Source organism: Podarcis erhardii, assembly GCF_964252035.2.
Source record: "Podarcis erhardii genome assembly, chromosome: 4".
NCBI classification, from domain to species: Eukaryota; Metazoa; Chordata; class Lepidosauria; order Squamata; family Lacertidae; genus Podarcis; species Podarcis erhardii.
In genome coordinates, this window is record NC_138508.1 from 14669376 (window position 1) to 14694811 (window position 25436).

General features: G+C 45.1%; 2 protein-coding genes across 2 annotated transcripts in view; one reads left to right on the forward strand and one right to left on the reverse strand.

Moving 5' to 3' along the window:
• Positions 1 to 14081, forward strand: part of CCDC81 (coiled-coil domain containing 81) — a 42610-nt gene extending 28529 nt beyond the window's left edge. The window contains exons 12-15 of the mRNA XM_081860383.1: positions 4498 to 4576; positions 5597 to 5823; positions 10600 to 10725; positions 13868 to 14081. Of these exons, the coding sequence (XP_081716509.1) occupies positions 4498 to 4576; positions 5597 to 5823; positions 10600 to 10725; positions 13868 to 14009 (574 nt within the window). The 3' untranslated portion in view covers positions 14010 to 14081. The remainder of the gene's footprint in view (positions 1 to 4497; positions 4577 to 5596; positions 5824 to 10599; positions 10726 to 13867) is intronic.
• A 4090-nt stretch (positions 14082 to 18171) lies between these two features.
• Positions 18172 to 25436, reverse strand: part of ME3 (malic enzyme 3) — a 97116-nt gene continuing 89851 nt past the window's right edge. The window contains exons 13-15 of the mRNA XM_081860442.1: positions 24121 to 24294; positions 23149 to 23247; positions 18172 to 20769 (exon numbers count right to left, since the gene is read on the reverse strand). Of these exons, the coding sequence (XP_081716568.1) occupies positions 20608 to 20769; positions 23149 to 23247; positions 24121 to 24294 (435 nt within the window). The 3' untranslated portion in view covers positions 18172 to 20607. The remainder of the gene's footprint in view (positions 20770 to 23148; positions 23248 to 24120; positions 24295 to 25436) is intronic.

The window sequence follows — 25436 nt, forward strand, 5'->3', positions numbered from 1 at the left end:
CTTCCAAACACACGTATGTGCGACAGATTGGGAGCTTTCCCATGCCAAAGTTCAAATGGTGTGCGCTCTGCACCTTTAGTTGGCAGTCTATTCTGCAAATAGACCGACGTGTACACTCCTTCGGCCCACAGCTTCTGTGGCAAACATGCATCCTTTAGCATGCACCTTGTCATGTCCATAATGGACCTAAACTTTCTCTCAGCTATGGCATTCTGCTGTGGTGTGTAAGGAATTGTGGTTACATGTGCAATTCCTTCCTTGGCCAGGAGAGCCTGCATTTCATTTGAGCAGTACTCACCTCCATTGTCGCTCATTAGCACAGCTGGAGCTCTTTGGAATTTATTCTTGACCATGGCAATGTATTCCTGGAGCTTGTCCACTGTCTCACTCTTCTCTTTGAGGAAATACACAACACAAAATCTTGAAAAGTCATCCAGAAATATTAAAATGTATCTATTCTTTCCCAGTGAGGGAACATTCATGGGTCCACATATGTCAGTGTGCACTATGTCAAGCACTTTGTTGCTTCTTTGTTCTGCACAACGTGGAAATGAAGGTTTTACAGCCTTCTCAGTAATACAGCTTATGCACTTTGCTGGAGCTTTGTTGCTCTGCTTTACCTGCAAACCTCTTACAAGATCTCTTTTCTGTAGATCCAGAATGACGTTGGTGTCTCTATGTCCAAGCCTTCTGTGCCACAGGTCCAGATCTGCTTCATCCTTCTGGCTGGAATGTGCCACTTTTGCAGACTGATTCTCTGAAAGATCAAGCTCATATACACCATTGATTAGCTCTGCTTGAGCAAACACTTTGCCATTTCTAGTCACCTTGCATACTCCATTTCCAAATGTGATCTGGAAACCTTTCTTGTCCAGTGTGGACACGCTGATTAAATTGCAGCTCAGCTCTGGTACATACAAAACTCTAGAGATTGTGTTCTCAATGCATTCATTGTTTATATTGCATTTCAGACTCATGGAACCTGCACCTTTTGCTTTAACAATGTTCCCATCTGCAATTTCAATTTCAGATCCTTCTTCATCATTTATCTCATTAAAATAGTCCTTTTTATATGAAAAATGTGAGCTGGCACCTGAATCAATTATCCATTTATTATGTCTATTCTCACGATTCTGGACAGTTAAATTCCTTTCTTGCAGTAGCCATGTGCATTCACATTTCCCCTTCTTTTCTCCTTTTGGCTCAAAGGGGTGGGGTTTCTTGGCTTTAGGAGCCCTGCAATTCTTTGCAATGTGTCCTTCTTTGTTACAATTGAAACCAATCACTTTCTTAGGCATCTCTTTGGACTTTGTACATTGCCTAGATGCATAACTGCTGTCCTTGCTTCTAGCATTTCTCACTGGAGATTCAGCTCTATCTCTGCATTCTTCTTTTAAATAACCAATCAAGTCTTTAAAAGTCAGACCTTGTCTATGATCCATCAAACTTACAAATGCGCTAAAGCGTGGTCCAAGCGATGATAACAAAAATGCTATCTTTGTATCTTCATCAAAAGCTTTGGGAGTCAGATCAATTCTTTGAATAATCTCAGTAAACTTGTTGATGTGCTCTGTGAATTCCTCTTTTGAATTCATCCTCAATCTGGTTAATTTACACACCAAGTTTCTGAAGCAGTTTATGCTAGATTCTCCATACACGCGCTCTATATCTCTTAAGATTTGAGATGCATCATCTGTACTATTTATTAATGATAGCTGCTCATCACGAAGTCCACTCAAAATTATGTGTCTAGCTTCGCTGTTCATGCGTTTCCAAGCACTTATCTTGGCTAAAGCTTCCTCAGACGATCCCGTAGGTTGAGGGTTTAAAGCTTCCAAAATGTGCTTATAATCTAAACATGCTATCAAGCGCTGCTTCCAGTGTATGAAATTGTGTTCATTCAGCACAGGCATTCCTAGCTTTGCATCACTATCAAAAGCTGCTCTAGCCATCTTAAAATCCAAAAATTTCAAAATTCTTCAAAATTTCAAAATTTCTCAAAATTTTAAAATCAAAATCTCAAAAATCTAAAAATGCAAAACAATTCTTCACTGCCTTGGGTCACTGTGAACTCTGAGGGAAGGGGGGGGGGTTGCTTAATCCCCACTGCACAATGGAACAAAGGACCATGTGCTTACCAGGAAGTTAACTCAGAAAAATACTACTCAATTCAAAATCACAATCCAATGCAATCCTTCAAAAATACGCAGAAATATGCAATACTGGGGCCAATAACCCTTTGTGGGAATGTTCTGGGGTGCAGGAGAGGATATATTGACTAATTATATCCTTATCCAACTTGTGCTAACAAGTTCCCAAAATATCAGCAGAGTTTATAGACATTCCCCTTTAAGTTCGCAACGGTAACGCTTGCACAGGTTCGCTAGAACCTCTATAATAATTACTCTGGTAATTTCCCCTTTGTTCCCTCTTAAAATACAAGACACGACACAGTCTTTATAAAAGTATAAAAGAGTTTACTCACGTTCTGTTCACAATATGATCCCAGAAGGTAGGCAGGCTTAAAAAGGTTACATACACTTAGAATCTATCTTGTAGCAAGATAGTACTGTCCTCTCTTGGCTGGGAGCCAAGAGGGCATGTTGCTCCTTCAGAAGATGAAGATGGCAGAGAGGCAAGAGGCAAGAGACAAGAGGCAAGAGAGAGAGTGGCTGCCTGCCCTGTGCTTTTATCATTACCTGCACAGGTGAGGCCACACCCACCTCTGGTCACATGCGGAGGAAGTCCGTCCCCAGGAAGTTTACCTGCTTGCTGGACAGACATCCCTCCCCATGTTCTAACATGTACACTCTAGGAATGTTGTCATTGACTGCTCCTGTGTTTACATCCCACATTAAAAGCTAATAGGCATATAATTAAACTAAAGATATTAATAAACAAAGAAGAGAAGACTGACGATGTATCAGGTGTCAGGAGTGGGATAATATTCAACTGCCTATTTGTCAGAACAGCACCTCTGTACACTTCAGGTAAAGAGAGAGCCTTAGGGCTCTGGACCCTGAACAAATAGAAGATTTTTATTTTTTTTAAATTAATAAATTAAAAAATTGTCAGCCCTGTTGTAAAGTGGCCTGAAATAATTCCTACATTGTCAACCACTGGGCAGGAGTTAATCCTGTACAGTAATCTAGAACTGTGTGTGAAAAAATAACAGAAATAACAATACACTGAGTCTAATCGGAAGTCAAATGTGTTTATTTTCTTCTTTTAATTATTTCTTTATTTTTCTTTTTTCTTTTCCTCTCTTTCCTCTCTTCTTTTCTCACCTTCTTTTGGTCTTTTTCTTTTTGATTTGCTAAGAAAGAGATAAAGAGATATAAGTTAAATATGAAAATTTGCATAAATTGATGTTTTGTAATTTGTCAACTATTGTTAAAGATGGTCAGTTGTAATGAACTGACATATTAGTTATTGTGGATTTTTTTTATTGTTGAATCTCAATCTCAAATAAAAGTTATTTTAAGCTTTTTTAAAAAAAGGAGTAAATCCTTTTTTAAAAAAATAATATTTTATTAAATTTTACAAAAGAAAAACAATACAAAAGAAAAACAATACATATCAAGCATATCACAAACATCAAAACACCAACAATTACAAACAGTTAAAACACAACAAAAGAGAAAAAATATAGCAAAAGTAGAAAGATTGAAAAAAAGACTACATAAAAAAGAAGAAAAAAGAACCTCTTTTCAAATTCTTATCCTTCATAAACTTATTTTCCTGACATCCACCCACCTCCCTTTCTTGTATTCCACTTTAAAATTAATTAGCAAATTCATTCTTATTAGTTTTATCCTTAAAAAATTTCCCTCACGTATTGTACTATCCAGATTTTCATCCAATATCAATCCCTTCTTTCATACTCTTATTTGCCTTATTTACTAGAACCCCTTCATTTCATTTCAATGTCATCAACATTCAAAAATTTTAAACTTCTTCCAGTCTTCTTCCACCCGCTCTTCTCCTTGATCTCGTATTCTGCCGGTCATTTCTACCATTTCCATATAGTCCATTACTTGCATCTGCCACTCTTCCAGGGTGGGTAGATCTTGTGTCTTCCAATGCTTTGCAATAAGTATTCTCGCTGCTGCTGTGGCATACATAAAAAAAGTCCTATCCTTCTTTGGCACCAATTGGCTGACCATGCCCAGGAGAAAGGCCTCTGGTTTCTTCACGAAGGTATATTTAAATATCTTTTTCATTTCATTATAGATCATCTCCCAGAAAGCCTTAATCCTTGGGCACGTCCACCAAAGGTGAAAGAATGTACCTTCTGTTTCTTTACATTTCCAGCATTTATTATCAGGCAAATGATAAATTTTAGCAAGCTTGACTGGGGTCATGTACCATCTGTACATCATTTTCATAATATTCTCTCTTGAGGCATTACATGCCATAAATTTAATTCAAAAAGGAGCAAATCCTACTGAAATTTGGTTGTCCGAATGCTACACATGTTCCTCTTTCTCTTTCTAGGTTAGCTGCCCAAAGAACAAAATACCTGAAGGACAAAATGGAAGAAACAAAGTGTTATAAGAGAGCACTGGACACGCAGGTAAAAATGAGGGATGCCAGTTAACAGCGCAGCCCCCCAGGTGTGTTTATTCAGAAGGGAATCTTGTTAAGTTCAGTGGGGCTTCCTCCAAGATAAGTGGATATGGTGCTGCAGTCCCATTGAATGAACCGAAGCCGCCGCCGCCGCCGCCGCCGCCTCCTCCTCCTCCTCCTCCTCCTCCTTCTTCTTATAATAATAATATCAGGGTGAATTTTAGGCTGTGGAGCTACATAGAGGAGCTGACTGATTGCCTCCTTTCAAAAAAGCATTATGAAAAAGAAGCTTGGCTTCTCTAATCTCAAGGTTGTGGGTTCGAGCCCCATGTTGGGCAAAAAAGATTCCTGTATTGCAGGGGGTTGGACTAGATGACCCTCAGGGTCCCTTCCACCTCTATGATTCTATGATTTCCAACTGCGATTCCCAGAAACTGGAATTCAGAAGTATATAGACTCTGATAGGAGAGATTGAACTATAGCCATCATGGCTACTAGCTATTGATAGCCTTATCCTCCGCAAATTTGTCTAATCTTCTTTTAAAGCCGTCTTGTAAATCTGCTCTGTAGGGTTGGGACTTTATATACATTATTTACACAATGGGCCCCACGTGATTGGCTAGTTCCGGGATTCACCTGTAGGCCAATCAGGCTGCGGATTCACTTCCACCTGGAGTTGGATTGGGTGGCTCCTGCGGACCAATCAGACTGCTGCATTCTGGATCCCATTGTTCTAGGACCAATCAGACTGCTGCATTCTGAATCCTACTGTTCTAGGACCAATCAGACTGCTGCAATTTAGATCCTATTCAACTCAGTACATAACACCAAACATCCCACACTCTCTCAACCGTTCCTCATAAGGCTTGGTTTGCCTTATCCACACGTTCTGTCTTCACACGTGGTATAGATCACAGTGTACGTGGCTCCGTAGTTCCCCCAGACCTGTTTCCGCTTCCTTACGAAAGAAGCAGGCGTAAGAGGAAAGAGTAAGGCTCATTTTTCGCTCTCCTGAATTTGGACCCAGATAAAGATGAGGCCAGCTCCATTGCCGCAGTACGAGCCTGATTCGGCCGGGGTCATCTTTGGGAAGAACGACATGAATAACGAAAGAATGGGAGAAGAAAAGAAGCGCTGCCAGGAATATTCCAAATACCAGCTGCAGGCGGCTGCGGAACGCAAGCGGGCAGCCATCCTCAGAGAGCTGATCGATCAGCGGAGAGCAGCAGCGATGCTTCAGAGAGCGAAGGAACAGTAAGAACACAAAATGGTTGTGCTACGGTTTTTCCAGTAGATATGCAGAACCGGGCCAGTCTTACTGTTGTAATGATTATCCAGAGCATTTTTATCCTGCCCCAAAAAGGCTCCCCGGAATCAGTAATAAGAAAGTCTCTGCCCTTGGGCTTACAGTCTAAAAGACACGACACGAAAGGAAATGGGTTGGGAAGAAATAATGGAAACTCAGGCATTATTTCTTAGCTGCAAAGTTCTTGTAATTAGGCAGTGGGAGGGTGAATCCTTCAGGCAGCAGACTTCTGGGTTTCCGGAAAGGTCAACAAGTTGCTTAATATATATACTGAAAGGTCAACAAGTTGCTTAATATATATACTGAAAGGAGCAAGACTGGGCGGCATTGTAAAGGAATGTGGATTTGGCAATGATCTCGAGACCTGATCCAGTCCACTCAAATCAAATAAGGCAAGTACAATTAGGAATCTGAATTTGCAGGATTCCTCCTCCATCCCCAAGCAAAGTGCATGATACCCACGGCTAGTCAAGTTATTGCGGCACCCAGTGCAGAAAATTCCACAAGAATTTGGGGAACAAAAATGATGATGATTATATATATATTTGCTTTCGTAGATTTTCACGGGTACAGGAATGCAGGTTTTGGTGTCCTCGGGTATATATATATATATATATATATATATGCTTTCGTAGATTTTCACGGGTACAGGAATGCAGGTTTTGGTGTCCTCGGGTGTCTTCCCGTGTAAAAGTTGGGGTGTCTAGGCGACGTTTCGACGAGGTCTCACTCGTCATCTTCAGGCTGGTGCTTTCGGCTTCTTGTTACTGGAACAGAGCAGGATCTCAGTGTTTGAGTTCCTATAAATACTGTAGAGGGGGTGTGGTGTATAGCCTCCAATGTTCTGGGCAGAGAGGAAGTTCCCAGGCTAGTGTGCCTTTTCTTCTTTTGTTCTTTAATTACTTGAGAGATATCTTGAGTGATTTCTTGAGTGATATCCTGAGTACCACTTAGGTGGGTCATTAGGTGTGGATTAGTTGCTAAAGTCTTTGTGTCTTGACCTCTTGAACTTTGTGAAGAGTTTTCATGAGAAGATGGCTGTACTGTACTTAGTTGTGCTCTGGCTTGGCTTCGTGTATAGGGGCGAGCTGTGGTTTTGTGGCTTGTGTCAGCCAGATCTGTGTAGGGATTGCAGGGGGGTGCAGCATCCGGAGGTGCCACCATGGATTGGCTACTGGATGGTGTCTGTAATTCATCTGTGGAGAGGGTCTGGGTTTGGGTCTGGTGTGGTTGATTGGTGTTGGCGTTCTGTGTGCCTCTGGATCTGGTGTCAGTTTTTGTGGGGAGGGCTAATTTCCAGATGTCTGGCAAGCGGGATGTGTCGTCACGCTTGTTCATGTTGTGAGGGTGTTTCTCTATCTCGATGGCTTCCATGATTATTCTCTTGTGGTGATGTTCCGTGTTAAAGAGCAATTTGGAATCTGCAAAATTAATTTCGTGTCCTGTTTCTTTCATGTGTTGGAAAAGAGAGGAAGTTTTTTCTTCTTTTTTGACGGCATTCTTGTGTTCTGCGATACGTGCATTTATTCGTCTGTTTGTTTGTCCAATGTACGTGGCTGGGCAGACTTTGCAGGGTATTTCATAGATCCCTTGGTTTTCCAACTGGATTTTATCCTTGGGGTTTCTGAGGATATTGGCTATTTTTTGGTTGGTGCAAAAGGCTGTTTTGATATTGTGTTTATGGAGGATTTTGCTAATTTTATCTGTAGTGCCCTTGATATAAGGAAGGAGGGCCATGCCATTGTTTTCTTCTGTGTCTTGGTTTTTGGGGGGTGTTTCCTTTTGGATTAGCTTCGTAATCCTGTTTTGCTGGTATCCATTGGCAATTAACACGTTTGAGAGATGGCATGGCCCTCCTTCCTTATATCAAGGGCACTACAGATAAAATTAGCAAAATCCTCCATAAACACAATATCAAAACAGCCTTTTGCACCAACCAAAAAATAGCCAATATCCTCAGAAACCCCAAGGATAAAATCCAGTTGGAAAACCAAGGGATCTATGAAATACCCTGCAAAGTCTGCCCAGCCACGTACATTGGACAAACAAACAGACGAATAAATGCACGTATCGCAGAACACAAGAATGCCGTCAAAAAAGAAGAAAAAACTTCCTCTCTTTTCCAACACATGAAAGAAACAGGACACGAAATTAATTTTGCAGATTCCAAATTGCTCTTTAACACGGAACATCACCACAAGAGAATAATCATGGAAGCCATCGAGATAGAGAAACACCCTCACAACATGAACAAGCGTGACGACACATCCCGCTTGCCAGACATCTGGAAATTAGCCCTCCCCACAAAAACTGACACCAGATCCAGAGGCACACAGAACGCCAACACCAATCAACCACACCAGACCCAAACCCAGACCCTCTCCACAGATGAATTACAGACACCATCCAGTAGCCAATCCATGGTGGCACCTCCGGATGCTGCACCCCCCTGCAATCCCTACACAGATCTGGCTGACACAAGCCACAAAACCACAGCTCGCCCCTATACACGAAGCCAAGCCAGAGCACAACTAAGTACAGTACAGCCATCTTCTCATGAAAACTCTTCACAAAGTTCAAGAGGTCAAGACACAAAGACTTTAGCAACTAATCCACACCTAATGACCCACCTAAGTGGTACTCAGGATATCACTCAAGAAATCACTCAAGATATCTCTCAAGTAATTAAGGAACAAAAGAAGAAAAGGCACACTAGCCTGGGAACTTCCTCTCTGCCCAGAACATTGGAGGCTATACACCACACCCCCTCTACAGTATTTATAGGAACTCAAACACTGAGATCCTGCTCTGTTCCAGTAACAAGAAGCCGAAAGCACCAGCCTGAAGATGACGAGTGAGACCTCGTCGAAACGTCGCCTAGACACCCCAACTTTTACACGGGAAGACACCCGAGGACACCAAAACCTGCATATATATATATATATATATATAATCATCATCATTTTTGTTCCCCAAATTCTTGTGGAATTTTCTGCACTGGGTGCCGCAATAACTTGACTAGCCGTGGGTATCATGCACTTTGCTTGGGGATGGAGGAGGAATCCTGCAAATTCAGATTCCTAATTGTACTTGCCTTATTTGATTTGAGTGGACTGGATCAGGTCTCGAGATCATTGCCAAATCCACATTCCTTTACAATGCCGCCCAGTCTTGCTCCTTTCAGTTTTGCTCCTCAGCTTAATCTTCCTGAGGACGATGGAAGTTGCAATCCAACAATATCTGGGGACCCATAGCTGAAGAACAATGGTCTAGGTCTAGATAATATTGAGGTAGATGGACCAATGAGCTGACTAGGTGTAAAGTAAGTTTCCTACACCAGGTGCCAGATTTACGTATAAGCTAAACAAGCTATAGCTTAGGCCCCCACTCTCTTGGGGGCCCCAATTTTTTAAGAAAACAAAACAAAACTGGATGTACATTTCCAAAATATAAGATAAAATACAAATAGAATAAAACCTACATACAGCAACAGTGTTTGGTGTTGTGTAGGCTCCTATGATGTAAATAATGGGCCCCGCCTGCTAGCCTGCTCCCTAAAATATCACTGGTTTGCTCATTTCTATATATAGGGTGTGGCACACGGGTGGCGCTGTGCGTTAAACCATGGTGCTGCTTGGGCATGCCGATTGAAAGCTCGGCGGTTCGAATCCCCATGACAGGATGAGCTCCCGTTGTTCAGTCCCAGCTCCTGCCAACCTAGCAGTTCAAAAACACGCAGTGCAAGTAGATAAATAGGTACCGCTCCGGCAGGAAGGTAAACGGCGTTTCCGTGCGCTGCTCTGGTTCGCCAGAAGCGGCTTAGTCATGCCGGCCACATGACCCGGAAAAACTGTCTGCGGAAGCGGACAAATGCCAGCTCCCTCAGCCCTGTAAAGCAAGATGAGCGCTGCAACCCCAGAGTCGTTCGCGACTGGACTTAATTGTCAGGGGTCCCTTTACCTTTACCTATATATAGGGTGCCTACATTCTGCATGGACTTGTTGCATGGCAACATGTGGTAATGGCTTTAGATACCCATTAGGTCCATAAATTAAAGGTAAAGGGACCCCTGACCATTAGGTCCAGTCGTGACCGACTCTGGGGTTGCAGCGCTCGCTTTATTGGCTGAGGGAGCCGGCGTACAGCTTCCGGGTCATGTGGCCAGCATGGCTAACCCACTTCTGGCGAACCAGAGCAGCTCAGGCAAACGCCATTTACCTTCCCGCCAGAGTGGTACCTATTTATCTACTTGCACATTGACATGCTATCAAACTGCTAGGTTGGCAGGAGCAGGGACCAAGCAACGGGAGCTCCCCCCATTGCGGGGATCTGAACCGCCGACCTTCCGATCGGCAAGTCCTAGGCTCTGTGGTTTAACCCACAACGCCACCCGCGTACCTGCACCACCCACGTCCATAAATTACGATATAGCATATATTCAACACAAAAAAACAGTGACAATTGGTTGTTGACAAAGGACAGCTGGATATATAACCATTACCTTCAGTAGCTTAGGGCCTCATCAAACCTAAATCCGGCCCTACCTACACCCCTAATGGTTTTTTGGAGGGAAGCCTGTGTGTGCTCTTCTTGCAACCCATTGCAAATGTGCATTGTTAGTTTTCCGGTTTTGCACTATTTATCCTAGTGGGGGGAACAGAGCAATGATCTGAAAGGAGCCAGGATCTGACTCTCCCTTCAACCCCCAATGCTGCATTTTCTAGGTTGATGGCTGAAAAAGGAGAGCGACTAGAGAAGATATTCCAGATGAACTTAGCCGTGCAGGAGGACTGGAAGAAGAGTGCTGGGATGAAGAGGCAGCGGGATTATGAAGAGCAGATCTTTAGACGGTAAAGTTCAGCTGACAGCCAAACTCGCCAGCCCCTTCCTTGCCTCTCTCTTGGCTGGGCCAGAGTGCTGCCGCTAAGCTGCCATCCGAATAGCAGTGGCGTCTTGGCACTCTGTGGGTGCAGAATGGGAGTAGCTGAGTCCTACCATCTCCCTAGTGCTAGGTTCTCTCTTCCTGGCGTTGGTTACCCTCCCAAAACGACCAGGCTCAGTTTCATCCACGAAGAGACAGTCCCATTGCATCACGCAGGACTGGGAATCCTGGGTGATGACACAGCATCTCTCCCTGTCCCTGCCCATCAAAATTGCTTTCCATGGGGACAGGACAGTGGTGGCAGCCTAGGTGGAAGAATGTGTAGACATCACTGCTGTAACTGAAAATCTGTTTGTGTGTCTTGGCCTGTTGTAAGAGGATGTGAAAGGATATCAGCTGTGATTAGACATGATTAGGCCCCAAGCAAAATTACTCCCCTTCACATTCATCTTTTCCAGTTGCAAATACAGTGGTACCTCAGGTTACAGACGCTTCAGGTTACAGACTCCGCTAACCCAGAAATAGTACCTCGGGTTAAGAACTTTGCTTCAGGATGAGAACAGAAATCGTGCTCCGGCGGTGCAGTGGCAGCAGGAGGCCCCATTAGCTAAAGTGGTGCTTCAGATTTTAAGAACAGTTTCAGGTTAAGAACAGACCTCCAGAACGAATTAAGTACTTAACCCGAGATACCACTGTATACGTATCAAGTCCCAATGACTTTATTTCGGAGGGGAGATGATGTTCTAGAAAATGTCAGCTCTGTGTTTGAAATGGGGGTGTGCAACCTTCCTTTAAAGTCTCGTGACATCACTTGCAGCTGATAATAGTAGTTGTAGTAGTAGTAGTAACAACAACAACAACAACAACAACAACAACAACAACAACAACAACAACAATTGTTGTTGTCCCAGCAACTCTGGGTGGCTTCCAACAGTTAAAAATACATTAAAAGGTTAAAAATATATTATAATTGCCTGTTGCCTTCCTGAAGCTTGTCTTGACCCATGTGATTTTTATTCACCACCTGTCAATGTGTCAGCAGCACATGATAATTCCCAGCTGATGGCATAACATCCCATTTTTACTTCCAGAAGGTCCACCCCAGCTCTTCTGTGGCCACTCAGAGTGGCTGGGGCAAAACTGATGATGATGATGATGATGATGATATCAATTGTGGCAATGTCCTGACACACTAAATGTGTCATCATGCATCAAATAAATAATAGCAACCATTAATTTTGCAAAATGGAAAGATCTTTGAAAGGGTGGGGGTTTTTTAGCTTAAGATTGGAACAAGGAAACAATTGGCACAGCACTAACCAATTTGAAGTCACAGGCAACATTTCCCTGACATTCCCAGAAGTTGGGGAAAAGTTGATGCCTTGATTGTGAGCATCCTCTGATGAAGATACCGTATTTTTCGCCCTATAAGATGCACTTTCCCCCCTCCAAAAATGAAGGGGAAATGTGTGTGCGTCTTATGGGGCGAATGCAGGCTCCTTGGCTTCAGCGATAGCAACGCGAAGCCTGCGCTCCGGAGGCTTCGCGTTGCTTCTGCTGAAGCCAGGAGAGTCTGCTCTTTGAGGCTGGCGGTGGGGGAAAGCAGCGCTTCCCCCATGGCCAGCCCCAGAGGATGGGGGGCAGTGGGAAGGCGCGCGAAGCCTTCCTGCTACTCTCCAACCCGGCTTGGAGGCTGGCGGTGGGGAAAGCAGGCTTTTCCCCAAGGAGGGAGAAGGGACGGACTGGCGGAGTCCGTCCCTTCTCCCTCCTGTGGGCTTTCGCGGGAGATGGGGGAATTCCTCCACCTCCCGCAAAAGCAGGCAAAAGCTGGGCGCTCTTTAAAGTGGCTGTGTAGCTTCTGCTGGCTTTTCTAGGAGGTGGGGGAATTCCCCCATCTTTCAGAAAAGTCGCAAGAGCAGCGCAGCCTTTAAAGAGCGCGCAGCTCTTGGGGGCTTTTCCCCAAGGAGGGAGAAGGGACGGACTGGCGGAGTCCGTCCCTTCTCCCTCCTGTGGGCTTTTGCGGGAGATGGGGGAATTCCCCCACCTCCTGCAAAAGCAGGCAAAAGCTGGGCGCTCTTTAAAGCGGCTGTGTAGCTTCTGCTGGCTTTTCTAGGAGGTGGGGGAATTCCCGTAGAAAAGCCCGTAGGAGCCGCGCAGCCTTTAAGGAGCGCGCAGCTCTTGGGGGCTTTTCCGCAAGGAGGGAGAAGGGACTGACTGGCCGTTTCAGTCCCTTCTCCCTCCTGGTCGAAAAGCCCACAGGAGTCGCGCGCGGCTCCTGTGGGCTTTTGCGGGAGGTGGCGTAATTCCCCCACCTCCCGCAAAAGCAGGAAGAAGGTCTTGGAGTAGTGCACAGGCTGCGTGCAGCCTGTCCGCTGCTCCCAGAGCTGCGGGGGGGGGGGGGAATCATATTTTCCCCCTTGATTTCCCCCCCTGAAAACTAGGTGCGTCCTATGGGCCGGTGCGTCCTATAGGGCGAAAAATACGGTAAACACATACATTAAAAATGTTGTTATTTATGTTCCAATGTGGTTCAGAAGACCCTTCAGAGTGGTGGTTTACAGTACGTAAAATGTGTGGCTAGCCTGTGGCACTCCAGATGTTGTTGCACTGCAGCTCCCATCATTCCTGACCATGTTGATGGGAATTGGGAGTCTACAGTTCAGCCACCCTGGTGAAAAATCGTAACAGCATCATTGCTATTCTGAGCTGCCTTATACTGAGACAGGCGTTGGCTTGTTTAGCCTACGATGGTCTATGGCAGTGATGGCCAAGCTCCAGCTGTTTTGGGACTACAACTCCCATCATCCCTAGTGGTCAGGGATGATGGGAATGGTAGTCCCCAAACAGCTGGAGAGCCAAGTTTGGCCATCACTGGTCTATGCTGAATACCAACAGCTCTCAAGGTATATGATGAGAGGACAATTTCAAGGCTGAAATTGGCGAGGTGCAGGGTGGGAGGTCTCTGTAGGTGCCCCCATTGACAAACCCCTTCTATAAACAGGAAACATTTCTGATGAGGTGCAGCAAGGTTTGAGGACAAGGGGCTGGCTGGCATATCCCGTTCGGGGAGCCCGTTGCTTTTGCTAAACTCTGTCCCCTTTCCATTACAGCGCTGGCGACAAACTCCTGCTGCTTGACCAGTGCGCGAGGTATCGCCGCTGCTACCAGTGTAAGAGGCGCATGAGCAACTGCGGGGAAGCAAATGTTTTGGTCGACAGCAAATACATCCCTGGATCCCGGTTGGTAGTTTGAAGCAAGTTCGCTGCTTTGTTTCTTCCCTCGCCCTCTTTCATCTCGCAATTTTTTTTATCATTCTTTTTTTTTTTTTTAAAAAAAAGAAAGAAATCCGATCGTGCTGATGTGCTTGATTTGATTCCCGCAGCTCTGTGCAATGCACTCTCCCTGTTTCTGCTGCTTTCTGGCTCAAGATTCTTGTTCCCCTAGCTTCTGTATGTTTTTATGGAGAATTATGTTGAATTAAAAAAGACATGGAAGTGCTCTGGTAGTATCCTGCTTGCTTTGGTGCCAAATATTATTAGCCAAGCTTCTAAATTTACACAGAAACCATTTTATTATGTTTTCAGCTGACAAAGTTTACAGACAGTGGCAGATTCCTGGTGCAAGTCATATTTAAACTGGACATCACTGCATTTTTGTCATCAGTTTTAATAGACTTGCGCAGATGCACAGCATACTTACATGTGCTTAGCTGTTGAGTTACAAAATCATTATCCTGGCAGCCACTGCCTTGTGCTTCTTCACAGCTTATAAGAACCAACACATTCATCTTTGTCTGAGGTTTTCAGTAATAAAACAAACACCACATTCTAAGTGCTTTAATGCAGGATTACATACGCAGCGTGACCAACAGTCTCCATCAGATCGCTATTTGATGAAAGGACAGTGGCAAGAATGGCTGGAGGCTAATTTGAGATAGCAGCTGCCTGGATCGAGAAGCTCCATTTTTTATTTTGAGAAAGTGCATTATTTGGGAAACAGTTTAGGACCCAACCCTCCAAGGGGCACAGAGGTCTTCTAGTTTCTGAGATACATATATACCTCAAAGCCGCCTCAAACCAGCAACTAGCAGCACAAATGAAGGAGAAAAAAAGGCCTCAGCAAGACTATCCACAAGTTCTTCTGACATTGCCTACAAACAGCTAAATATCTACGAAAAGATGCTTACCCATAAGTTTAAGGCATGTACGAAAACATTCTTAGGAGACCTTTTGACTGAAATTGAAGGTGGGTTTGAAGCACAATGTGTGTGAAAGAGAGATGGAAGGGGTAGGAAAATCACCAATGACCTGATGTTGTGCTCCTTAGGTCTTGCTCTTGGGCTTCCTGCAAGGACTTGGGTGCCCACTGTAACAGCAGGATATGGGATCGATGGGCCGTTGGCTTGATCCAGCAGGTTCATCTCATGTTCTTATGAGGCGGGGCTGCCCCCTATGGTTGATGGATGGTCTACCCCAGGGGTCAGGAAACTTTTTCAGTAGGGGGCTGGTCCACTGTCCCTCAGACCTTGTGGGGGGGCCAGAATATATTTTGGGGAGAGAAAAAATGAACAAATTCCTATGCCCCACAAATAACCCAGAGATGCATTCTAAATAAAAGGACACATTCTACTCATGAAAAAACACCAGGCAGGTCCCACAAATAACCCAGAGATGCATTCTAAATAAAAGGACACATTCTACTCATATAAAAATATGCTGATTCCCGGACCGTCTGTGGGCCGGATTTAGAAGGCGATTGGGCCAGATCTGGCTCCCGGGCCTTAGTTTGCCTACCCATGGTCTACCTACCCCACCAAAGGCCCTGAGACCAATGTTACATCAAGACACTCTGATGGGTATTTTTGGGTGCTGCAGGTGGGATACACAAAGGTCTGTCCTTACTTGCCTCTTGTCAATCCTTAGAGTTGCTCTAACTGTGGGAGTCCTCTCTTCTTCTACATTTCATTTATATACTGCTTTATGTTTTACATTTTTTTTAAAAAAAAATTCAAAGCGGTTTACAACACAAAAAGCAATCCAGAATAAAATAAATCCATGCTTCAAAGAAAATATTTCAGATCCCTCTCCAAGTGACATTTTGCATTCCCAATATTTATTTATCTACTTCATTTATAGAGCTGCCCCATAGCAAAAGTATTCTAGGAAGCCAGTGTGGTGTAGTGGTTAGACTACCGGACTTGGGCTTGGGAGATTGGGGTTCAAATCCCCACTTGGACACGAAGCTCGCTGGGTGACCTTGGAGTCAAGTCACGGCCTCTAACAACAGTCAAAGCCAGAAAGACTATTGTACTGATGGGTAATTGAGAAAACCTTATCTGAATTGCAGAAGGTGGAGTTGATATGTCCTCTCTTTGCAGGGGGTGGCGGAGGAAAGTTAGGCATGCCTTTTAAAAACTGAAATGGAGCTAGGGCAGCTTTGTTAAGGAACGTAAAAAATGGGCTACTTCTCCATGAGTTGGCAGAGATGACTCATTCCCCACAGTGCAGCTGCAGGCATCTTGTGACATCTTATCGGTGTTACCAGGCAGAACTGGGTAGATAAGGGGCTCAGGTTACTGCATTTGGTGTGGCTTGGCAGTGGGATAATTCAAGTGAGACAGCGCAGAGCAGTTTGAAGAACAGGAACTGCAGAAAAGACTGCAGGCTTTGTGAAGAGTTGCAGGACTTCAAAGCAATGGAACTACAGACTTGACACAGTGAGGATTTTAAAGCAGCGAGCCCTCTCTGGGCTCAGAGAGTGAAGACTACGTGTAACATCTGTAAATAGTGTGGATGTATTGTGGTGTTGGCCTAGTGAAGACAATTCTGCAAAATGGCTGTTTTCCGTGACGAGTTTAACAGCTTGACTGAGATTACGTACACATACACCCAACCAGCTTTCCCCGGCATGGAAACAAAAAGTTGGGAAGTTCACAGGGGCAGAATTATTTCAAGACGATTTTCACTCTGCGTTTCAAGTGCCCCCAATCCTAGTTACAGACTTGAGAACAGACACGCTGTGAGCTCAATCACATGCCGCCACTACAAGCACTTGCAAATAGCTTCTTCCTTTTCATATTAAATGCCAGAAGCGCTGTGTGTGTGTGTATTCTTATAATTCTCGTTCTAATTCAGGCATGGCACTTAAAAGAAATTTAGAATTAAAGCAATCACACTGGGAAGCAAAAGATCTTGAATAGGTCAACTGGAGTTACAGAAGGGTTTTGTTGTCCGCAGCCTGGCATTTGCAGAAAATTACTATCTGAAATACTGGTTTTGAAAAAGAAGCAGCTAAGAGCACTGTTATTTGGTGAGGTGCAATTTAGTTTAAAAGGTGATTGCACTGTGATTATAATTCACCCCTAGTAGATTTCTTTTATTGTGTTAAAACCAGCCTATAGTTCATGTTCTCTTTTAAAAGTCCTGCAAATTCGTATGACGGCAGATGTGTACCCTGTCTTCTGGAACCTGAGTCTTTATAACTCTGAAAGCTATTCTTATTCATGCAGCTAGAAACTTGTAATCCTTCAAGAATCAGAGAGTTGGAAGGAACCCAGAGCTGGAAGTCCTACTCCCTTCAATGCAGGAATGTGCAGCTGTCCCTTACAGGGATCGAACCTGCAACCTTGACGTTGTCAGCACCATGCTCTAACCAACTGAGCTACCCAGCTATCCCAGCAGGGGGAAATGTAGGCACCAAATGACCCATTTGCCAGGCTACAACTCCGACGTGGAGCTCCAGGGACAGCAATTCTCTCTTCCTGCTTCCTGCAAACATATTATTGGAAGGTTCCATTTTTAAAGATTAAAGACCCTAGTTTCTAGTCCTGTTGCCAGTTGGAACCAATTATTGGTACTTAGATGTTAGCAGAGAGTTAGTGCCAAGGTGCAAAGGCGCTTTGTGGGCCAATGGCTGCAAAAGGAGATGTTTTTGGTGAAAGGGGGGTTTCAGATGGGGGGACGGATGGCGACAAGAAAAAATCCTCTGTATCCTTTAAAAAATAATGGATACTGTTTGGCTGACTTTGCATGCAGCAGCTGCCCTGCTATTGGTAGATATGATGTTTTCCCACAATGCCCCACGGTCCATCTCTATCCTCACTTGCACAATACCTCTGGAATAACACTGCATCCTGGTGTTGCATTGTTACCAGTGCGGCACTGAAGGAGAACATAGCAAGTGCTAGACTTCTGCGAGCAGGACAATTACCGTTGGCAAGAAAACTTGCATCTTTAAAAGGTCGCAAAATGAACACAAGCCACTGTTGCAGGCACCGTTCATCTGCGTCAGCCTCCACGCCCATTAATTCCAATTTTCTCCTGTTCCGGAATTTGTGCTTTCTCCCCCTCTGTTCTCCCTGCCCACTGCCCATTTTATTATTCCTCTTGTGGAGGGAAAAAAAGATGCCAAACACTTCGGTTCAGATTTAGCAGGCTCAGAAACAGCTGCTACAATTGTTCTCTTTTGGTTTTGGTGCCGTGAAATCGCGTCCAAGGCAAGACTCAAGACAGAAGTGTTCATGGCTTTCAGGGACAGAATACCATTGAGTAACACCAGTTATAGAATCATGGACTTGGAAGGGACCTCGAGGGCCATCTAGCCCAACCCCCTGGAATGCAGGAATCTCGACATACGGTCCATCCAATTTGAAACCACACCAGAACCCGCTTAGCTTTGCAGATGTTGCAAAGGGGAGAGGCTGTTGCTTATGGGCTTCTTGATAGCATCTGATTGGCTACAATTATAAAAGCAGAATGCTGGATAGGTGGAACTTTAATCTGACTAAACAGAGCTCTCATTATGGAACAAAGCCTTGATAGCAAACTTTTGAATGAATGGCCAGCGATACTAAGCACTATTCAAAAGGGGCTCCTGCGTCAGGTATAAAAGCTCCATGCGATTTCCCCATGCACGCTTCCTCCTATCAAATCCAAGCACCATGATACTTTGGGTACTGCCTTGCGCTCAGTAAAATAAACAACATTTAAAAATAAAACTGAGGTCCCTGAGGTTAAAATTTCATCGTCGTAGCTGATACTCTGCAGAACGTATCCTGACATGAGGACAGCCTTGCAAAGGAATCATCAAAACTTCGCAAGGCCTGGTACCGAATGATATTTGTGTGTGAGAATCTGATATTTGTGTGAGGGCAAATCTGAAGGGGAAAGGGGAACGCTGCCGCAGAATAGCAAGCGATCGCCTGTATTTGCTGCAGTTGCAATAGATGCTGTTTCTGTTCAGAACCAGCCAAGTTCCTTTTTCAATAGAACTTGTTAGCAGCGGTTGCAAAAGCAGCGTTAAGAAAGGGCAATGTAATGCATTTACCTCCATTACGTTCCCCAATGTAAGCATATCTGTGCACACTTTCCCCTAATAAATATGCCAGGTTTTGGTTAGAGAATTGCATCTCAAAATCTGGAGAAGTTCAATTTAAAAATAAAATAAAATTTAAAATACTTTTTATTCGTGAGACAAGGGAGTCCGTTCCACTACTGAACACCTCAGACTGTCAGAAAGTTATGCCTGAGGTTTAGTCGGAATCTCCTTGAAGCCACTGGTTTGTGTCCTACCCTCTAGAGCAGCAGAAAACAACCTTGCTCCAGCTTTCATGTGACAGCGCTTGAGATATTTGAAGATGGCTATCGTATCTCCTCTCTTTTCCAGGCTAAACAAACCCAGCTCCCTCAACTGTTCCTCATAAGGCTTGGTTTCCAGACCCTGGTCATCTTGGTTGTCTTCTGCACGCCTTTCAGCTTGTCGTCTGAGAACTCTTGAAACAGCCTCCAACTCACTGCAGCAGTGGCAGCAATTGCTTTCTGGTTGGGAGTGGGGAGAAATTTGTTTTGGTTCACATTTCAATGGAGAGCTACCAAAATTTCACTCTAGCCCAATGGTTGCTATTAATTTGATTTGAACTGATTTGATAATGAATTGATTTTAGAATGTTGTATTACTTTACTGTTGTTAGCCACTCTGAGCCCGGCTTCGGCTGGGGAGGGCGGTATATAAATAAAATTATATTATTATTATTATTCCTGAATCAAAGGCAGCTATCCTTTTAAATCTGAAATTCTCTTGAGTTTTGTGGTGCAGTGCTCCAACCAACCAACGTGTATAAGAATACCAATATCAGGAGAAAGTGTGCATTTAAAAATGCGTCAATTAAAATAAGGTACATAAGGCATTCTGTTAGGGGCAAATGCTTGCAGAAATGCGTATATAAGGCAAAATTGCATACAAGAATGTGTATATCAGGAAAAATATGATGGATTTCTCTGATGTGGAATTGTGGGGAACTGAGCTTAGGAATGGGGAGGGGGTGGAGAGAGATGCGAAAGAAAGTGAAATTGACAGATTTGGCCACATCCCTAGTTGTAAGGCCTCTCAGCCACTGCTATTGTGGGGTTTACTGGGGTTCTGTTCCAAGCACTAACACTGGGAAGAGCAGTGGGGTTATGCCAGAGCTGTGGGGCATTTGGAGGGATTTGGGGCATCTGCAGTCCCCACTACAGAATATTTCCCCCAAAGTTGTGGCATGCACTTAAACTAAGAGAGGGAAGACAACAGGATGGAGCCATCTTGCGCCGACCTCGACGTGTCAGTGCATTTGTTTGGGAACGCAAATGGCCCCTGTTGCGTCATTTCCGGCTCAGGTATGAGTGCGTTTCTCTTCGAAAAGAAACGAAGAAAGGAAAAATGGCACCAAGGAAAGATGGGTGCTTGCTCACCCCCTCCATCTATAAGCTGAGGAATCTATAAGCTTGAAAACCTACTGATATCCGAGGTGCTAGAAATGGGAGCATCTTAAGGATCAGAGTCTCTTTAAGACCAAAAGAGATAGAGAGGAACATCAAATGTTTTGAGTCTGCATGGCTTCCTGCGGCCACCGGTAATTATCTATAACGAAGGAATCGTAGTCAGGGCTGTAGATGAGGGATTTGACAAAGGCTTCTTTGTCTTCCGGTTCCGGGTACCAGGAGGCCAAGTTGTTTTTGTAGGCATAGTCGACAACCTAAAAGCAAGAGAAAGATGATAAGGAATAGAGTGGCTTCCTTCAATCTGGTGCCTTCAAGATACTTTGGCGTAAAATTCTGGGGCGCCCCAGGATCGGGAAGGTTAGCATCGAAAGTTGGGTTTGGACCCAGGCGACTGAGCCTCAAATTCCTACCCAATTATCAAGCTCACCCAGCAGCTGAGTAGGGCATCCCAATGGCTGAAGCAGAGTTTAAGCGACGTCTGGAAGGATCTTGCTCCTGGGTTAGGACTTGCAGAAGGAATATAAAGTGTTGTCAACTGCTCAGCTATGGACAGGTTGAGCTTAATCTGTGTAATTTACAAAAGCCACCAAATCAAGCCTTGCACGACGAAGATTTTTTTTATATTTTATATCATTCATGTATTTTTTCATATTTTATACTACTCATTCATGTGTGTGTGTGTGTATATGTGTGTAAATTGTATTGTTCGTGTCTTAAGTGGTATACAAACCTTGTTAAATACATATGTGTGCACACAGCACATATATTTATTGGTATAGGTTTCACACAAACACTCACAAACTGATCCAATCTTCTATCCACTAGGCCACACGCTCTGGCCATGGAGATTGTACTGTGCTGGGCATTTATTTACAGTGGTGCCCCGCAAGACGAACGCCTCGCAAGACGGAAAACCCGCTAGACGAAAGGGTTTTCCGTTTTGGAGGCGCTTCGCAAAACGAATTTCCCTATGGGCTTGCTTCGCAAGACGAAAATGTCTTGCGAGTTCCTGCGGGGTTTTTTCCCTCCCCCCCCTTTTCCTAAGCCCTAAGCCGCTTATCAGCTGATCCGCTGATAATAGCGCTAATCCGCTAAGCTGTCAATGGGCTTGCTTCGCAAGACGAAAAAACCGCTATACGAAGAGCCTCACGGAACGGATTAATTTCGTCTTGCGAGGCACCACTGTATTTTTGAATGGGAGGCCCATGCATGCCTATTTTATCCACACCCATTCCATGGACTGGAGAGCCATTAAGAGGCTGTGTGGTTTTGGACTAGGACCTGGGAGACCGGGGTCTGAATTCCCACTCAGACATGAAGCTCGCTGGGTGACATTGAGGGACAGCCACTGCCTCTTAGCCTAGCCTACCTCGCAGGTTTGTGGTGGGGATTAAATGAGCAGGGGGAGAACCACCAGCTTCAAGGGAAAAAAAGTGGACTATAAATGCAACAAACAAACAAACAAACAGACCAAAGAACTATCTTTATGCACCCTCCCAAAACATTGCGGAGCCTTTACTTTGGCATGTTTAAATGTTCTTCCATCAGCGGTTCTGGAGGGGAGTTCCCCCTAAATCCCCTGTTGTGAACCGCCCTGAGATCTATGGGTATAGGGTGGTATACAAATTTAATTTAATTTATTATAATAACAAAGGTAAAGAGACCCCTGCCCATTAGGTCCAGTCCCAGATGACTCTGGGGTTGTACGCTCATCTCGCTCTATAGGCTGAGGGAGCTGGTGTTTGTCCGCAGACAGCATCCAGGTCATGTGGCCAGCATGACTAAGCCGCTTCTGGCAAACCAGAGCAGCGCACGGAAACGCCGTTTACCTTCCCGCCGGAGCGGTACCTACTTATCTACTTGCACTGTGTGCTTTCAAACTGCTAGGTTGGCAGGAGAAGGGACCGAGCAATGGGAATAGTATATAGTAATATATGCAGAGGTAGAATCAATAACCCATGCTCTTACATATTGCTCTTTTTATTGTGCTATATCTAAGATTTTTATTGCACCCTCTTAATGAAAATTCCCAGGACAATGGGATGGCATTCTATGCTTCTCTAACTCCTTTCAGATCAGAAGGCACCCACCTCTCCCAGGGTGGCTAAACATTCTTCGGCAGCATGTAAAACTCAACAGGGACTGGTTTTAGTAAACTTGTTGTTATGTTCTTTGTGCCTGGTGTTTTATAGTAGCCTGGTAAATTTGTATACTGCCCTATAGTACAATACAGTTGTTAGCAATTTTATTGTTATGGTTTTCTCTTTTGGTGTTATTCTATATATTTTTGTGTGCTGGTCATTGACCGCGATAACAAGTTTGATTGATTTTAACCCATATCCACATTTATGCAACTAGACTGCTGTTCCCAAGGGGCTACGCCCACAAATGCTCAGCAGGGAAGAGAGAGGATCTCATTGAGCCCTAAGCTGATCCCCTCTTCCGTGTCTGTAGCGAGTTGGTGGTGCTTAAACTGTGCTGTTTATGCTTGTCAGGTAAGCCTGCACCCTAGTATTTAAGTACCATTTTGCAAGGTACTTGCAAAAAGGAAGAGGGACTATTTTGTTTTCAAGAGGAAGGCTTCCAATGTACCATTTCAACCTCGCCAAAACGAAAAAGGCCACGGAACTTACTTTGACAGCAATTTTTAAGGAGACATCTCGAATGGAGCTCAGAGGCGGATACAACCTTCCTTCTGCAAGATTCTCCTCAGTGACCTCTTCTGCGATTGACTAGCAAGGGGAGGAAAGGAGAGAGAGAGTTGTGCGGATTTTCAGCAAGATAAACGCGAAGGCCTTCTGAATGTGAGCTCTTCACTGGTAGTCTTCACTGAGACTATTATCCTACCTAGGCAGCCTTCCCCAGCTGCCTAGGTAAGATAATAGAAAATTCCCTGCCTACTGATCTCAAGCAGGTGCCTGATAAAGACATGTTTGTTTAGGCAAGCCTATGCAGACATGTAGAAGGTTGTTGTACATTTCAATCTGGTTTTCAGCTCCTTGCTGATTTTATCTCTTGAATGTTTTGCAAAATCACTTCGAGGTTTGTTTGTTCGTTTGCAATCTTGTCGGCATTTATGTCTCAAGGGACAATGGAGTGTGCCTCCGGGGGTGAAGCCAGACTGCTGTGTTAGCAGCACTTACCATATTTTTCGCTCTATAGGACGCACCGGACCATAGGAGGGAGAGGAGAGGCCCTGCACAGTTTTCCCCCTCTGCGAAGCGGCAGGAGAAACGGAGCCCCTTCCATTTCTTCTCCCGCTTCACTGAAGGGGCACTACGCAGAGAGGGAAAACTGTGCAGGGCCTCTCCAGCGAAGCGAAGCCTGGAGAGCAGGAGAGGTCAGTGCACACCGACCCCTCCCGCTCTCCAGGCTTCAGGCGGCTGTCCCGCTGCGCTCCGAAGGCTTGCGGATAGCTGCCTGGGTCTGCTCCTGCGCCTTGTGAGGAAGGAGACTCGGGTGTGGGGGTGGGAGTAGGCCTGAAAACGGAAGGTGTATGTGCCCTGGGAAGGAGTTCTGAAAGGACGAGGCAGAAAGGGGTAGTGGGCGCAGTCCTGAGAAATTCGCCGCCGCAATGGTGTCAGAAGGAAAGGAAATTCCCAAACCTCTGCTGTGGTGAGAAAGATATCGTCGGAGATATGCCGGACTCCACAGGCGATCACTCCCAGAGCAACTCCCGGGAAAACATAGGCATTGTTCCCTTGGCCTGGGAAGAAAGTCTGTCCATTTGGCAGGGTCACTTTGGAGAATGGGCTCCCGCTCGCAAATATGCCTCGGCCCTGTAAAGAGAGCAAGAAAGATTTGGGCACCTTGAGAGGCTTGCGAGAACGCCAGGCAGCTTGGGTGGAACTGGAAACTGAAAGGAAGCTTGCAGCCTTCGTAGCAGCGGCCTTGATTTCTTCAATCACTGGCAGAGGAAGGGAGGGCGGGTGCCCTTTCCATCGGTGGTAGAGCGTGTGCCACCCTCCCTTGAACCCACTCTGCATTTCAGGGGGTTGGACTACATTGTAGGAATGGAGCACACTCCTGCCCGCGGGCAGCCTCAGCTGTCTGCACGCGTGAACTTGGGGTGCGAAGCACACTCCCCCTCACAGATAAAGCCACAGCTGTCTGAACATCTTGCCCTCTGTCTAACCTTTTGCGGTCTCAGTAGTCTGCCATGTCCTGTCTGTGACCTTTGTCTCCTTCATCATACATTGTGCAAGGGGAAAATGGCGCAGTGGAAACAGGTGCCAAAATAACTTTGTATCACCCCATGATCTCGGGACTGGAACATGTGTAAAGGTCACAGCCCAAAATGGATCTGCCTGGGTTTGCATATTGTGTCAATAAAAGGAGCCTCCACAGAGCTGGCTGGCAGCTTGCTCCTGCACAGCTCACCTGCATTATCAACTCCTGCCTCATGTCCTTCACTTCACTACGTGACCCTCGTGGTCCCTTCCAACTCTACAGTTCTATGATTCTGATTCCATGAACTGCTGGGCAGGCCAGAACTCTAGGCAGGGGCTGGAGATAAGAACATCTTGACTGCCGACTGGAGGAAACTGCACCGAGAGACCAAGAGCCATGACTGACTGCTGCTTTTGCTGAAGCGATGAGAGGGGCAACTTGACACACCCTTGGGCTGTAATGTTCTGCACCCCTTCTGCTGCAGACTTCCAAGTCTATAAAGGTAAAGGGTAAGGGACCCCTGGCCATTAGGTCCCGTCGTGGCCGACTCTGGGGTTGCGGCGCTCATCTCGCTTTATTGGCCAAGGGAGCCAGTGTACAGCTTCTGGGTTATGAGGCCAGCATGACTCAGCCGCTTCTGGTGAACCAGAGCAGCGCACAGAAACACCGCTTATCTTCCCACTGGAGTGGTACCTATTTATCTACTTGCACTTTGATGTGCTTTCGAACTGCTAGGTTGGCAGGAGCTGGG